This window comes from Ursus arctos, unplaced genomic scaffold (assembly GCF_023065955.2).
Source record: "Ursus arctos isolate Adak ecotype North America unplaced genomic scaffold, UrsArc2.0 scaffold_5, whole genome shotgun sequence".
Lineage (NCBI taxonomy): Eukaryota > Metazoa > Chordata > Mammalia > Carnivora > Ursidae > Ursus > Ursus arctos.
In genome coordinates, this window is record NW_026623067.1 from 70,375,735 (window position 1) to 70,393,699 (window position 17,965).

The following is a 17,965-nucleotide window of genomic DNA, read 5'->3' on the forward strand; positions in this document are numbered from 1 at the left end:
ATTTTTTCACTGGCAAAATTTTTTCTTCAGTCTCCCAAATTGTCATCTTTGACCATTCCAGCTTCCTCTTCCAGCTCCCTATCCAGTCAGATACCAAATCTTGTTTTCTTTAGAAATGCCTCTCTCCATCTCCACTGCCACCATCCTAGGTAAGGTTTTCATCGCCATTTGACTAGGTCTTTTATCAGGGTCCCTGGTCTCCAGCTGAAGGGTTCTTCACCGCACCTTAAGACGGGCTTCACAACGCTTGTGAGCTCCTTAAAGTTGTATGCAAACTTTTGTGCACATGTGTGATAATAAATGTAATGTACAGTCTCAAAATTTTCTCTAAAAATCTTTCTAAAGTGTGGCTACTGTTATGTTACTTTACAGACCATACTTAACACGGTGCGGTCGGTGCCCTGCTTGGCTCTCAGAACTGCGCATAGTCTGACCCCCTCTATTTCACCTAATTTCCAGTGTCCACAGGCAAGCTCACAGTCCTCTGGATATGCTTGAGTGTTTGGTCTAGCAGGGTTTGCTGTCCTGTGTTTTTTGTTTGTTTCTTTGTTTTTAAGATTTTATTTATTTATTTGAGAGAGGGAGCACAAGCCGGGGTGGGAAGAGAGGGGCAGAGGGAGATGGAGAAGCAGACTCCCTGCTGAGCGGGAAGCCAGAGGCAGGGCTGGATCCCAGGACCCTGGGATCATGACCTGAACTGGAGGCAGACCCTTAACTGACTGAGTCACCCAGGCACCCTGCTCTCCTGCTTAATTCAAATTCATTTTTAAAGAATCAATTAACACGGCAACTCTTTCATGAGAGTTCGGACCACCTTTCAGACAACTCAAGCCACCTTGAGCATATTTCCTTCTCTCCTGCTGCAATTAGACGCAGTGATACACACAGAGGACTAGCTCTTTAAGTGTTTCAGACGCTTGCAAAACAGATACACAGACGATGCTGGAAAAATTAGGAATTCTTCAGGAATGGCACTAAAAGTTAAGTTCCTGAGGGAATGTGAGATGAGAACTGAAAATGTAATATGTAACTTGCTAATTTCAAATATCGAGGGTCTCTCCTCTATGTGCTACTTGAGAACATTTCTTATTTTAGATAATGATTACACACTGATGACCAAGTACACCATTGAGACAAACTGCTCATCAACCATATAATATTAAAGTCAGGAAATCACGCAAGTGCCCAACTACTAAATTTGTTTAGAGAGAGATAATTGAAGCTGCTTTTTCACTTGTTGCACCTGTTAATCATTTCACAGCACATTACCTTAGCTAACTGCAAGTGGTAGAATCAAATAAAGTAGAAATTTTCCCTGATGAAAAGGAAAACTCAGAAGCACTGGATCTTTTCTTTTACACTGACGAGTGCTTATGCTTACTGCCACAGGTTGTCTCTATACATCTCAATGATAATTTACTCATACAGAACTTTCCACCAAAAGATGGGCTGCATGATATCCCAGAAAAAAGAGCGGTGGAAGGATGGTAAAACTGCTACCAACTGGTGGAGCCATGATTTGAACCCAGTCGTGTGTCCAGAGTCCGTGCTTTGAAGGATAGCAGTGCTCTGCTCCCTGAGAATCCGTCACACTCTAGGATTTTGAAAACCCTTCTGTGTCAAATCTCATTCTAAAATTACACGAATGCGAAGGAGGTGAGGAAACAAGTGACGTGTGAGACCAGGGACGTGAGACCCAAAGGCCCTTCCTAAGCCAGAGGTGATGTGGGAGCTTCAACGGTCAGCTTGGCCGTCGTAAATGGCATTTCTGGTTGAGAAAACTCTGCACTTACACAAAGAGGCACAGAATGGTGATGTTCTAAACCGTATTTCTGGTCTCCTGGATAAATAAATATTTACAAATAGGAAATATTGGGTTTAGCAACAGTAAATGCCAGAGCAACTGTTTAACTTCCAGTGTGCTATTTCGAGTGGATGATTAAATATGCTCTTAAAGGTAGATTTTGTAATATTTTAGTCAATAATCTCTCCTGTAATGGAGGGCAAAGATGTTTACCTACCTATTGTCAATTTAAGAGACCAGCTTCCATCAGAACCACTTAACACGATAGTGAAATGCTCAGTATTTTATAGTATCTGCTATTAGTTGTTACCTGTAATTTCTAATACAGAGATGTATAAAACTGACTTTGTTTTGTAATTTGTTAATGGTATCTTATTTTTTGGAATTTGGGGCAAACTGCCACGGGATAGCATTCAGTTGAACCTGATATATTGATTTTCTGCTTTTACTTCAGCAAAAGGTTTTACCAACCTAGGTTTTCTTCTTTTTCTTTCATTAGAACAATTTGAAAACATTTACAGCATACTGTCTTGTTAAACTAGAGATGTCACATACATAATAATGCCCACTACCATCGATTAATTTTATATTTGAGTTAGTTTAGGATAAGTTAGTTTCCAGTATCAGGACATTATTTTGTATTCTCAAACATACATCTTTTCACAGTCATTTGAAATTACTTTAAAATTGTATACAATAAACTTGCTCAGACAACCCACTACTCTACTGGAAGCAATGCACTTAAAATAGTTTTTAGTAGAAAAATATTATCACCTTATAGAATTCAGTCTTATATTCACTGTGCCCTGAATGCCTGAAACCTTGTCAAAAGTGCTAGAATCTATGTTATTTAGCTATTGTGAATCACAATCTTTTTTTTTTTTTTTTTTTTTTTGAGGGAAAGGGAGATCTTTTTCATGGGATGGCTCTAAGGCAAAAGGCAACCACAAAACATGTGGAGGTCAGAAATCTGGGAATGATGAAAATTTTAATATGCCTACTGTGGAATAGAGGCAAAGCAGATTTTCTGATTCTTATCCTGGTAAAGACTCCTGATTACAGATTCTTAAACATAAAATCAAGTCTCCACTCTATCTGAGGGTTTCTTAGGGAAATAATATAATAATGCATAATGTTAGATTATGAAGAAACTCCTGTGAAACCTCAGTGTTTTTTGTGGTGTATTCTTAGAAAAAAAAATCCAAGAATACACAAAAGCCAAGACTATTCTTGGCTGTACCAGTTAGAGGGCAGTAGATATTCTAAAAAGAGCCTGGCTTCTTCTTGACCATGTCACCCCGATGCTGAATCAGACCTTCACGGATTTCATATCTACCCCACTTGTCCTTGGTATTTCTTGGACCCGTTTTGTTTAGTATCTTTTGTGAAATTAACAGTCTATCTGCCGACTAGCACTGAACACTAAACATTCAGCGCATACAGTAGGCTCTGGATTGTGAGGCAGAAGTAAAGAAATTTTACTTATTACTGAGTTGTTTTTCCAAAGATTGAGAGTCTGTGTCACCAAGCAGGTTTGTTTGGGCAAACCAGTCTCTCATTTGTCCTAACGCTCCTGTGGGTCAGGCATTATCATCCTAATTTTTGACAGAGAAGGAAACTGAGGTTTAGGGAGCTTCTGTGACTCGTCAGTAAGTGGGACAGTTTTGATTTGAATCCAAAACATAAGCTGCTTCTACTACTTTGTTACAAAAGCCAGATGTTTCAGATTTAGAATGCATCCTTGTATTTCTCTGAATAAAAGCTCCATTTGCAAATAAGGAAGAATTTGACAACCTGATGTTTTCAATGCACAAAGGCACTCAAAATATTCTACTTCGAGTACTGATTTGCTGAAGGGATAGTTTTTAATTGCACCATAAAAATGATACGGAACCTTGCTATCTTAAAAAAAAATTCCACTTAACAATGAATGATAGATTTATGACTCACTTAATCGTTCACTTCTTGAGATTTTGGGACTGTCTCTTTGCTAAAAATGAGGGGGTGTCTTCATTATTGACACAATCGCTCATTCTTACAGTCATTTTTATAAACAAAAATATTGAGACAGTACAAATTAGAGAGAATGTGACAGAAGAGAAAGAATAATTACTTGTGGTTTTAACATTTACACAACTGCTGCAGACACATCAGAAGATGATAATGTTCAAAGTAAAATGTGTTGCACTGCACTACACTGCATTGCACTCCTATTCTTCCTCGGGTTTATTAATATATCCTATTTATTCCCACCCTGGAGGGTAGGTAGGGGCTGCGGCAGACATCTCCGTGAAGCCTACTAGTGCTCTACTCGCTTACTACACATTTAATAAATATTACTGGCACTGCATTAAACTAAGCTTCATTTTTTGCTTACAAAATCAAGAATATAGATAATTGTAATATGGACAATGCTAACATTTATTAATAAGTACTTACTCTGGTGCAGAAACTGTGCTAGGTACTGCCTTGTATCATTACCTCAATTAATTTTCACAACAGTTGTATAAAACAGGAATTCACAGACTTTCCAAGGGCAATAATGTCATCCCTAAAATAATTTATATATCATGTATTTTCACTGATTATTTTATTTTTCTGAATATCTGCCTCTGGAGTATTTTCCCAAATTACTGCTTGTGCAAAATTTTGCTCCATGATTTTCTAGATATCTCTGAGTTGCTTAGTATTAAACTAAAGTTTCCTTTGTCATGATTGTCATGTAAATTGATGTTATCATGTTTATGTAAATTGACCATAGATTTAGATTTGCTATTATTACTACATTAATAATAACCTATATTAATACAGCAGGCTGTTTCCCCCCCACACTACAAATAGAGCACAATCCGTTCTTTACCATAACTGGAGGTTGTACATGGAGTGTAAGGTCAAGAAATTGTGAAAGGAGGACACAGTGTTTAGTAAAACAGTTAACAAGTAAATACTAAATTCAGTGAAAAGGATTAAAATGGAACAATAATAAGTAAACCCAGTGAATACCAAAGCATCCTGTGGACACATCCATAGATTATAAATTGAAATTGTTTATCCAGGTTTTGGTACAATATAGTTTCCTTTAGTTTAAAATAAACTAAAGGAATATATTTGATTTACTCTTTCAAATATGAGACTTTATCAAGACTACAGTACTCTTTGAATTGAAATTTGAGTGAACACACCATGTAAGACCAACTGTAAAATCTAAGTGACTAAATTTTGTCTAAAAACAGCAAATTATACTCTTGGCCAACAGCCTTGAAGCCCCAAAAAGTCCCTGGTAGGTAAGAAGCTGATTTCCAAAAAAGGGGCTTTTTTAACCACATCCCTTCTTCAGCATCTGCTATCTTCTGATGCACAATTTCATATCAGAAATGATTTTGAAAAGACCTTTACTCTCTGTATTATCCCTAAATAAAATCTTACGGTGTTGCCGAAAACAAGGAGAAGAGAAACCAGTTGTGAATGAGGAAAAAAAACTGCTAAGAGAAAAAAAAGAAAAAGGCTGAGCAAAACTAATATTTTAGGAGGAAATATTAAACTGCTTGTATTAATATTAAAAATGACCAAAGTTTTATCGGTCACACTCTCAAGTTAAGTCAATGGTATATAAGCGAAGAGACAAATTTTCACATTGCTTTGCTGAATACAATAGGAAGATGGGGATACAAATGATACAAATTGTGAGGTCAGAAACACACAAAGGGCTCTAAAATCTGCTAAAACACTCTCGAGGAAGCTGTAATTTGAAATTTTGTTTTTCCCTGTGGAAATCAAACTCCTTAAGAATTAAATTAAACTAAGGGGGTCAAAGCAGATTTTACGATATCCTGACCTAGCCTGTAACATCCTTCATTTATCTTCTCTTTGACCTGTCTCTCCCACTTCAACAACGGCCCCTAGGAAATGGCATCAAGGTATTTATAATTTTCCAGGTCTTGTATATGGGAAGTGGACACTGCTTTTTTTTTTTTTTTTTTTTTTTTTGGCAATGGCTAAGAATCTTATTTTGTAGATCGTCCAACTAAGAGGACTTAGTATTTTTTTTCCTTTAATAAATCTAGATAATAACCTTGGTTTGGGTTAAAAATATCACTGTTACTTAATTTCATAGATAATAATACAGCAATGCTGATGGATCTCTATTTATGTTTTGGGTGAACTCCCAAGGTAAAACTGCAAATGAATTCAGAATTTTTGTTCAGAATAATTCAAACTAACAAGAATAATACTTTCAAAAACAAGAGTCTGACTATTAATTTGGATTTTTTTCACACGCTGCTTAACAGTATTTCAAAAAGTAATATAAATTTTATACTAACACAAATAATTTTGTTGTTTGAGAGCAACTAAATGGTATCCATCTCCTTTTCTTGAATATTACATTGTCTGAATCTGTATATTGTTAGGTAACAAAAACGTAAACTCGTTAAAGCCAATCCTTTTAGACTGAATTTTTAACTACTTTACTGAAACTTCAAATCAGTGAGTAAGAACTGCAGAGAAGTCTTTTTGGCTGATAAGAAAGTCAGCCAACAAACTTTTGATAAGTATCCTCAAAAACAAATACTTGCAAAACAACGGTACTGGTACAGAATAATTAAACAATCTATGACCTTTTCCTCTTCTCAGTTCTATTTTATATGCTAAATTTTTCTTTTTTTCTCTTTCTTTTTTTTTTTTTTTTAAAGATTTTATTTATTTAACAGAGAGAGACAGCCAGCGAGAGAGGGAACACAAGCAGGGAGAGTGGGAGAGGAAGAAGCAGGCTCCCAGCAGAGAAGCCTGATGTGGGGCTCGATCCCAGAACGCTGGGATCACGCCCTGAGCCAAAGGCAGACGCTTAAAGACTGCGCCACCCAGGCGCCCCTAAATTTTTCTTTTTCAATACTAAATGAATTATGAAAAAGTCGTGTAAGTGAAGTTCTGTGATTACATAATCATAAAACTTTGTACGTAAAGATATTTGTGTCTTATCCCCAGTGTGAGTACTAAGTTCAAACGTTCAAAGTTACAGCCTGAGGTGGTGCCAGATGGAGTCCGTTCAGAGCCTGGAAGCGAGGGCTCCTTCTTCATTCACCACTCAGTGCTTTATCCACAGCAGTACACTGCCACCATCAAGTCTCCATGTATTTAGCTGATATAAATTAAGCATTCCAGAAGTGACAATGCTTGACAACCAAATGCATAAAATAGTAAACAATTAACAATCAAAATAAGGAAACAGCTGTTAGTTTCTTTTTTATAAAATTATATCTAATTTACAATAAATGCCAATTAAAATTATTAACCAATATACATAAATCTCCTTTGCCTTATTGTCAAATAGCTACGTAGATTGTAAAATTCTCTTAAACTTTCAAAGAGATTCCTAACGGGTTCTCCTTTCTTTCTCTCTCTATCCTTCCCGTTCTCTCTCTCTCTTTTGTCTCAATCATGAATCCTTGAGCATACAGGTACTTGGAACTCAATAAAAAGCGGCTATGTTATCAAAGTGAAAACAAAGGGTACTAATAGGATAGTGAAAAATCCAACCCAAGGCACGGCTGTCCATGTACCACATGGACTAGAGGCCCTGAGAAGGAGCCAACACAAGGCATAGCTCAGAGACTGGATGGGAAAGATACTATATTTTATCATCAAGTTGAGCTGAAAAAAGAGAATGCCTACCTCTTATTTCTATTAAATCTAATGATTACAAAAACTCACCTGAACTTGATCTTCAATCATCAATAACCAGTAAGATTAGCATGTTAAAAGCTTTAATTACACAGCTATGACAAAATGTAATTTAAAAAGCAGAGACTTTTGATTTTGGCTGTTGAGAGGAAAGGACTAAGCCCTGGATGAATAACAGTGAACTGAAACCTAGAAATGTCACCACTACTAATGTCTTATAATGACTTGCTCTATATTTCCCTTATACCAAGAGTACAACCCCATCCTGTTACTTCTTTATTACCATTTGCCTTCATCTTTGAAATTGCTTCAATTTAAGTGATAAGAGGTTTATTATTTTAAGAGGCGATTTGTGATGGTCCGAGGTACCAACCCACATTTCATTTACTGCGGTAGATCCGTCTTCAGGATTTCTATTAAGTATGTTAGAAAAGTTAGTAAAACTTTATTGGCTAATGGTGCTCAGTCATTTAATCAAATAATTCACTATTCTTTGTATAAGTGTCAAAAGAGTATATTATTTTTGTGCATTATAGATTGAGGGTCTATTTTTTATATTTAAAATTACATTATTTTTTGGAAGTATTTTCTTTTTTCACATCAACATTATTAAACATTTATGACTAGTAGATTAATTTTTCCTTTATTCAGCTAACAAACATTAACTGAGTATCTGCCATGTGCTATCTCTTCTGTTTTGAGCTGGGAATACAATCTGAGTAAGAAAGACACTGCTTGCCCCTAGAGGGCTGAGCACACAGGAAAAAGATGTGTGCCCAGACATTGCAATTACAATGCAATGAGATAGTGATGTGGGCACCGGCTTCCATGGGAGAAAAAAGAAGAGATGTATAATTCCTTCTGGACGAAAGGATTTCCTGAATGGCTATACTGAATTCTGAGGGATGGCAAGGAGTGCTCAGGAGCAAGAAGAAGCTGAGGGAAAGAAGCACTAGGAATGCATACATAAAGGCAAGTGGCTTCAACACTGTCAGGCAACAGCACAATGAAGCGGTTAAGAGTATGGACTCTGGAGACAGACTGCCTGGGTTCCACCTTGGGCAATTACTTAACCTCTCTCTGTTTCAGTCTCCCCATCCATAGAAAGGGCATAGTATGCATATTTACTTTAAAAAACCATTATGAGAATAAGTGAGTTACTTTTTGTAAAGCACACAGTAAGGGCAATTTAAATGTTTGCTATTATTAGAGTGCAGGGTTCTTGCTGGCAGTGGCAGAACGGAAGGTTTAAGACTTGAGAGGAGGCCTGGACCAGAGATAAGAGGCTCCTGGTTAATTCTGAAAGAGATGGGAAGCCATGTCTGGACTTTGGGCACATGAAGGATGACCTACAATTAGTTTGAGCCTTTGAGAAAGGCTAATCTGTCATGGGGAGACTGGAGGGGGATGCAATGTGAAGCAGGGAGACAAATTAGTGGGCTCTGGAAACAGTCCTGGAGTGTTGCTAGGAGCCTGAACCAGGGCAATGGGACAGGAATGGAGAGAAAGGAGTAGGTTTAGGAAATACCTTGGAGGCAGAGTTGGTAAGACTGGATGACGGGGTGAGGGAGAGGTACAGTTCAGGGGCTGGATGGGAAAGTTGCTATACTTTATCATCGAGCTTAGCTGAAAAAGTGGATGCTTATCTCTTTGGTCTCTTGGTATTTACAAGCACATGCTAATTGTTAAATTTACTTTCTTTCTGCACGGTACTATCCCCTTTCTTTATAAGTTGAGATGATCTGATTTTGAAAAAAATTACAAAGACTGAAAAGTATTTAATTATGTGCACTTGACCTCAGAGTTTCTAACTTTATCAGAGACCTTGAATTTCAATGACAATATTCAAAATTTGAAAGATATCTTTTGGCTATTTTGCCTTAGTTTTCTTTTCTGAAAATGCAGAGACATTGTGGCTGGCATTGCTTCCCCTGGTGTTATGTGATTCTCTGACATCAGCATAGATATATTCAGCTTTGACACACGATACTGGCGGGTTTGAGAAAGGAGGGGAAGGTGGCTGAGCCTGCAGCAGGACATGACAGCTAAGCTGGACTCTACTAAATGGCATCTGCAACAGGTGTTCTGTGGAGCCAGAGTTGGAAAGGGCTTCTTCCTCTATTTTTAAAAAGTGAGGAAGTAACTCTTTCGCAAGTATATAGAGACTGGGAGAGTTACATGCTCATGGCTACGAGATACATTCATCCAGATATAATGTTTATTATCATCAGGGTGGAGCAACTGAGTGTCTTTCTTTTTGTTTCCTTTTATTTTTGAAGTAGGAGATTCTCATGTCTGTGGTAGAGGTCTCGATGTAGGAAGATAAATTTGCTAAGCTCCTAAGATTTTTTTATTTCAATGACGCCATAGCCATATATGTGGCTAACTTTTACACTTACAAGACTGAGTGTCTTCTCTGTCCCTGGAGGGCCATTAAACTTAGCGGGCTGTCAGAGAATTGACAATGACAGCATAATTGAACAACCAAACACTTCTTATTTTCAATAGAGAATCCTAAAGCATTCTAGCTATTAAGCAGAAACAAGAGTCTATTTCCATTAGGGCTGAGTAACCCATCCCCCCCCAATATGTTTTTTACTACATCTAATAACTTTTTTCACCACTATTGGCTGTTCCTATAAAAGCACTGAGATACTGGATAAAATATCATAACATCTAAACCATTTTTTAAAGTTACCTTTTTCTTGGTCTTTGTGACAACCCAGTTCTTATTCCCTACCATTCTCTCTAACCGTAGTTTTGGCAGAGACTTGAATCCAAGCAACACTGGTCTGGCTTTGGTCTGGTTTTGTAATTTTGAGGCTGCAAGCCTCAAAGTATTTCGAGGGGAAAAAAATGAGCACTTCATTTCAATGCCCAGAAAAATAGTTTATTGAGTTTACTCATTAATTTGACTCTACCTAATTTTTAAAAGGCAGATAAAATAGGACGCCAATTCCATTGATTCTGTTTGTCAATTCACTGTGTAGTCCTAATACTTTTTCTTCATTACTCACTGAATTAGTGAAGAGCCAGTATTAGAAGGAGAAACATTACCCCTAAATGGATATATTTATAAAAATGTTTTTATATGCTGATTTTCTTTATCTTCTTTCTTATAATTAGCAGGTTGTTATATTTGACCATGGCAAATATTTTAATTAGGTTGTCCATGGATATTTCAATAAGCCTGAATTTTTTTTTTTGACATTTCAAACATAACCTCGTGTCATTCATGCCTGTCTCTTACTATTTTAAATGTATATCATGTTCCAGCTGCAGGAATTACCATGGTTACTTGTTATGCCAATAGTGAACTGTGGTTTGCATTAAAAACTACTGCGCTGTCTTACCTCTGCACTGAAAATGACAACAATATCTCAATAATGACAATAATATGAATTAATATGGAACCCTGGAGAAGTGTGACTATAAGATGATTGGACATAGTGGAAGAAATTCTTAAGAGCTAAAGTATATTTAAACAGCTTTTTGGGGGTATGCTATATTCACATTCTCTAAGAGCTCATTTTAATGCCAAAACTGGCTTTATTTTATTAACAATATTGTTGAATGGTTATAATCTCACTCCCTCCTTTTTATTTTTCTAAATTCAAAAAAAATTTTTAAAGATTTTTTAAAACTTATTCATTTGAGAGAGAGAGAGAAAGAGCAAGTGAGCAAGAGAGTGAGTGAGAGCAAGAGCAGGAGGGAGGGTCAGTGGGAGAGAGAGAAGCAGACTTCCCACTGAGCAAGGCACCCAAGGTGGTATTCGATGCAGGGCTTGATCCCAGAACCTGGGAATAATGACCTGCGCCAAAGGCAGATGCTTAACCAACTGAGCCACCCAGGTGCCCTTCTCTGCCTCCTTTTAAATTATTTATTTATTTATTCCTATTTATTTAATTGATTAATAATTTGAATTCAATTAACACATTATGTATTATTCATTTCAGAGGTATACTCCCTCCTTTTAAAAATGTATTTTCCTTTAGAAACGTACAGGAGTTTGGTACTTCTTTGGGTGGCGAGGGATTCACATTTAATGTGAAATAATTAACAGAGAACTCAATTGGCAAGTCTTGCTAAAGGTACTTTTGTTTCCAGAGATGGTATCTAGGATTAAATTGGTTTGATCAGAGCCCTCATTTCTGATTATGTGGACTGGGTGAAGTTTGATTAAGAAAAGTTCTAGTTAATAGTCTTCTAAGTTACTATCCATCCACTTCTGCATCATAAAAACTGCTTGAGAAGTTCCTGGGGCCATTTTTCCATGCATCTCACAGATCTCCCTACTTTGTTCAAAAGACGTACTTCCTGCAAATCGCCCAGCAAAGGAACCCTGAACAATGATACTGCTGTGGCACAGAGGTTCCCACTCACCTGCACTGGTGCCTGCACCGGATGTGAGGTCTCCACCCATCAGACCACCTATGGATTAAAGAGAAAGATCAAAAGGAGAAAATGCTAAAGGTCCACAAAACAACACACTTTACCTTTAGCAAACACAGTATTTTGACTCTCCGAAGGGTCCTAAATTTGTAAAATATAACCTAACTTAGATGGCTGACATTTGTTTTATTAGGACATGCTGAGCTCAAACATTAAACCTACATTCAATCACTGACATTTCGCAGAATCTTTCTTTCTAAGAAAGGTTACATTTTAAAAATCCAGTGTTTAAATGGTCTCTGAATTTTCATTTTTGGATGTTTTATAGAAAGTGGGAAAAAAAGGAGTAAGGTTTACTATATGTTCAAGTAACCATACATTTGATGTTTAATTCTTTGTAAACATATTTTATATAAGTAATTTTGTAAAATGCTAATTGTCCAGAACTTTGGTCATTTCATGAATCTACCCACAGTGAATGACCTCATTTACTACCTGAATTTTCCCTACTGACACAATAAAGTAGGTTTCATCCGCTACAAATTTGGAAAGGTATGCTTATTCACCGCTAACTTAAATTTGGCAATGTTAAAATATGACATCTGGGATGTTTCAATAAGATCCTGAGTATAATAATTACTATTAGTTTTTAAGGAATAAGATTTAGCCAAAAGAATTGACTATCAGCTGGATTCTTTTCTTTCTTTTTTTTGGAGAGGAAGGTGGGGAGGAAAGGGAGAGAGACAGAGAAAGAGTCTGAAGCAGGCTCCACACCCAGCGCAGAGCCCGACATGGGGCTCTATCTAACAACCCGGAGATCGTGACCTGCGCTGAAATCAAGAGTCAGATGCTTAATCGACTGAGTCACTGAGGTGCCCCTCAGCTGGATTATTTTCTAACTGATCCTAAGTGGCAGTCTATAATTATTAGTCGGTTCTGGTTTTGGAATTTGAAGAAAATGTTCATTATATTTTAAGAAATGTTTATTATTTCCAATCAAATAATATTTTGGAAATAAAGTATGAAATTCTAAAAAATAAACAAGCATGAATTTATCAAATAGGAAATTGAATTGTGTTTGAGTATGATCTGAAAGGAATAACATATGGTGATTGAAAATTCTTATGAAAAATTTCAATCATATTCAAAAGTAGAGAGAATGGCATAATGAAGTCCTTTATACACATCTCTCAGACTCAAGATTTATCAAGATTTTATTATTTGGTTGATTTTGATTATATTTTCTATATAAAGTTTCTGTACTAAATAATAATACATGTTTTGTTTTAATTATAAGGCAGATATTGAAGTATTCTCAAGGAAAAATTCTTCTGTGAATAAATTGCTTTTAATACAGTTATGTGTGCCTAAGATATATTAAAAATGTCCTATGGAGTGCTTTTTAAAAATTAAAATGTAATATATGGGGGCGCCTGGGTGGCACAGCGGTTAAAGCGTCTGCCTTCGGCTCAGGGCGTGATCCCGGCGTTCTGGGTTCGAGCCCCACGTCAGGCTCCTCCGCTGGGAGCCTGCTTCTTCCTCTCCCACTCCCCCTGCTTGTGTTCCCTCTCTCATTGGCTGTCTCTATCTCTGTCAAATAAATAAATAAAAAATCTTTAAAAAAAAAATAAAATGTAATATATGATAGTTTGCTATATACAATTTAGAAATACAATTATTCTTGGTGCTTCTTTTGGAGATAGAAAGGAATTGTTTGGTTATATTCAGTATACATCTACTTGGCTCTGACTGAAGCTGGCAAACCAGGACTTTGTTCCCTTTAATATCTTTAAATCCAGTGGGGAAACAGACACATATTCAACATAGCACATCATATTGTATTTTGCTTGATCTGAGTATGAAGAACGGGTGAAATTTTCCTGAGCGATACTTTCTTTTCTCTGGGACACCGTGAATTACACAACAACAGGGATTTTGTAGAAATGTTGAGACAAATTTGCAGCGTGTATATACGTTCTTATGATGTACTCTTAATTTCATGTCTAAGTTTTGTTTTTATTTCATACTTCTTAAGTTACACTATTTTATCATATTTCTTTTCTGCTTTAAGTCCTTTGTGGTATAACTCTGTATAAATAAATAAAAACCGGCCAAAATAATACATAACTAAATGGCATAAATGCTATCGGAGGACGCAGAGGAAGATTTCACGGAAGAGGTGATATCTGGCTCAGAGGAAGAGGGAAAACGGCATTTCAGGAGGGACAAGAGCAGAAGCAAAAGAATGGAGACAGGACGTTTGACTTTCTGTTTGAGAAAGTATGTGGTTAATATAGCCACATGAGAGACTGGTGATGGTCTGAACAGATAAATAGCAGATTGCGAAAGATTTCAAAAAACAGGCCAACAAGGTTGAAGACCTAAAAGGGAGTGGATATTAAGCAACGAAGGAACATAACAAATGGAAAACTGGAAAGGTCTACATCTTGGTGATAAAATACCCTTTTTGCCAAGAGTGGCTCCTTCCAATGATTTGTTAACATTGCATCCGTATGAGGACATACCTGTGTTACCTGCACTTGGGGGTCGATGTGTTACACCAGGAGACATACTGTTTCTCTGCAGAGAAGGGTGGGCCAGTGGCAAAAGGTTGGGGTTTCCCAGTGAGCTGACGGGGTTGCTGTATACCAAACTGTTGTGGCTGGACACTGGGATGGAGACTGGCATTTCAAAGTTGGGAGGTGGAACAGCCTGTAGGAACAGAAAAAAATATGGGTAAAAGGTAAGAAGAGAAACAGAAGCCCTCAAGTACAGACAGCCTTTACTTTCCCAAGAAAAATTTCAAATTCCAAGCTGCTTGGTGTCTAGAAGACCATTAAGAAGAGCTCTCAAGATGTTCAGATCATAAATTGATTTCTTTAATGTGCTTAGAACTCTTTCTTTGCAACTATTAGAAAACGTTTCACTTTTGTTTAAAACAAAGCCCCATTTCATTAGACTCCATTGTCTTTGAATTCCATTCTATTAAGTAATAATTGTTCATTTGTGATGTCTGAATCTGGTGCCAGAAATGACTGCAAGATCAAAGGTACATGATTGTGATGACTTCACAGAGAAAAAGGAGGATTAAAATGCAAACCAGAGTCTTCGGTTTAATTGCTTATTGAAGCATATTTATGCAGAAGTTTAATGATATAAAATCATCTCCAAGATTGTGAATAGCACATATACTTTAATTATTATTTTTAAAAGTCTGTCTTTTGAGAGTAACTCTAAAGATAATAGACATTTTAAGATACAGAATTCAACAGAGCATGTATCATTCAATAGTTCATATTTTAAAATGATAGTTCAGAATATGTGTTACACTTTACATTTTGGGGATGCACTGACACTAACAAATGGGAAGACCTCTATCTCAAATGAGAAAGCTGGCAAATATTTAGTGCAATGAAGTCATGTGGATATCTAATTAGAGTAATCAGGTCCTGAGTATTGATATTTTGGTATTATTTTAGCAATTTAAGCAAAATCATGCTTATTTCTCTGCTTGCACTAACTAGATAATCATACTTACAACTTCCTCCTTTAAAATTTTTTTTTGACATTATAAATGAAAATTCTGCTTGAATACATTGCCAGAGGTCTCATGGTGTCAGAGCATACAGCATTCTTACTATAAAACGGATATATATGTGTGTGTGTATGTATGTATCTAATATTATCTATTAGAGACAGGGTTTATATAGAACATTCCCTCAGGATTCTCAGATAAGCCTCTGTGTGAGTTTAAATGCCTATGTGCATGTGAGTCAAAGGTTTTTATTTTTATTTATATTTTTATCATTTTTTTCGGTAACCCTAACATCAACTTTCCTTTCCTGGTTGATTGGCTGGCCTGCATCATATGTCATGCTCTGCAAAAGCTGTTTATCCTGGTGGTGATTTCAATACTGCTCTCTATTTAGGCTTATGCTCTCTTATTCTTTATTTTTCCTATTTTCTTTTCTTCCATGATCTGGACACGTCGATATTCACAGAAGCACATGTTTCATAACTCTTTTACAGGTCTTTGTTTTACAGGGAAATAACAATGTTGAACTGCTCTATTAAAAGTCATTCTTTATTAAGACTTTATTTATTTTAAGCAGAGTAACAAACAATAATTTTGGATAAACATCATGATACAATGAAATATAAATGTTGGATAAGACATCTAAGAATGAATTTCCAGAGGCTCAAATTTTCAGAGCCCTTTAAACAAAAAGGATTCGTGTGTGCCGTAAAATAAATGTCTGTAGAATGAATAAAATAGTGTATTCCTGTAGTCAAAGGCCAAATAAGAATTACTTAGAATACCTAAGAAAACAAAGGTAAGCAACTGTGGGAGGTCTTCTCTATTTGCCCCTCAGATCCACTCTCCACCCTCTTCACTGCTCTGGGCCCTGGGCTGCATGCACCTGGCTCCCCCTGCCCTCTGGCTTCCGCTGGGCCAGTGGAGGCACGGGCAGGAGCACAGAGAGTAGGAGAGGTCAGGGGGTTTTGCTACTGTAGCATCCTCTGTGCGGAGCCACAGGTTGGCAGAGGCTGCATTCCTCCTGTGAAAGTCACGCCTCTTTAGGGGTCACGTCTTCTACAGACTTAGATCTTGCTGTGCTCTGGTATCTTTTCTGTCCTCTTGCTCCTTTAGGCCTAGTCATGGTAACAGCTTCCAGGTTGCAAGCCCTAATATACTTACTATTTCTTTGGGTTTCACTGAACTCTACCTACCTACAAACAGTCCTTTTACCAAACTCCCTTCAGTGACTGTGTTTCCCACCAGAGCCGTAATAGTGACTCTCCAGATTCAGAATAGTGGTACTCTCCAGGGGTGGACTCCCTTCCTAGGGAGCACTTTGGAAATCTGTGGAACAATTTTGGGATGTCACAATAATTGGGGGTGTGTGGCTGGTATTTTCTGGGTTGGTAGACAGGTATGCTGTATACCCTGTCATATGTGGGAGAGTTCAACACAACAAAGAATCATCTCTTATCCCATTCGACTTTCAAAAGCCCCCACTGGACATTCATATGTGTGAAAAAACCCATTTACAAAGATGTGAGTCAGAACTATGTTCTACAAACACAAGGTATTTTTATACATCGAAACACGGATTTTGTTATATACTGAAATTTCCAGAAATGCAATTACTGTGTGCATTGAGGGAATATTCTACTTTCTTATGTAAGGAACTTCATTAAAAATTGTTCACCATCTTGGAAAATCATGTCACCAATGGCAATTCTGCTTTTGTAATTTGGGTTGTAAATATAGCACACTGTTTTCTCTCAACTCGTTCCATTAAACAGTGCTCCTTTCCCCCTTCACTGAAAATCCTCTTGTCATAGTCATTGTTAACCTTCAGGCTGCGAAATCCAATGGGAACTCCTCAGTTCTCAACTTGGACACAGCTGTCACTCCTTGATAAACTTTCTTCCTTTTCACAAACTCTGGACTTTCCCTCCTACCTTGATGGCTGCCCCTTCTCAGCTTTTGTTGCTGGTTCTTTCTTTTCTCCCTGATCTCTGAATTTAAGAGGAGCATGGTTCTTTATCTGTGTCTCAGAACTCTCTCCTTATTCAGCCTTGCATATCCAACAACAACTTCAATATTTCTCCTGGAATGTCTCAAACATCTCAAAATCAATTCCAATCTCACTCCACTCATACCTTTCTTCATCTCCATCTGATGACAATGGTTTCAATGGCACAGAATAAAATCATCCCCCTTGAATCTTCACTTTCTCCCACACCTGACATCCAGTCTACCCAGAAATCCTATGGGCTTACCTTCCAAATATACCCACTCTCCAAACACCTCTCATTCTAATGGCTACCACTCTGCTTCCAGCACCATCACCTCCTGCCTTGATCACTGCAGTCACCTCCTAAGAGTTGCCTGCTTCTGTCCTTGCCCTCCTTCTTTTTATTTTCAATCTAGCAATCAGATTGATCCTTTAAAACCACAAATCAGATGATGACACCCCTCTATTCCAAACCCTGTGAGAAGCTCCCACCTTACTCAGAGAAAAGCCCAACTTCTTCCAATGTTCCATTAAGGCCCCATAAATTCCAGCTTTCACCAGGCTT

The 17,965-nt window shown here is 37.2% G+C and overlaps 1 protein-coding gene across 50 annotated transcripts in view; it reads right to left on the bottom strand.

Moving 5' to 3' along the window:
- MEF2C (myocyte enhancer factor 2C) overlaps nt 1–17,965 on the bottom strand; it is a 169,565-nt gene that overhangs the window by 17,812 nt on the left and 133,788 nt on the right. For all 50 annotated transcript variants that reach the window (XM_048221175.2, XM_048221181.2, XM_044384036.3 and 47 more), the window contains 2 exons: nt 14,401–14,587; nt 11,867–11,914 (listed from right to left, as the gene is read on the bottom strand). In XM_048221175.2, coding sequence (XP_048077132.1) covers nt 11,867–11,914; nt 14,401–14,587 — 235 coding nt within the window. The remainder of the gene's footprint in view (nt 1–11,866; nt 11,915–14,400; nt 14,588–17,965) is intronic.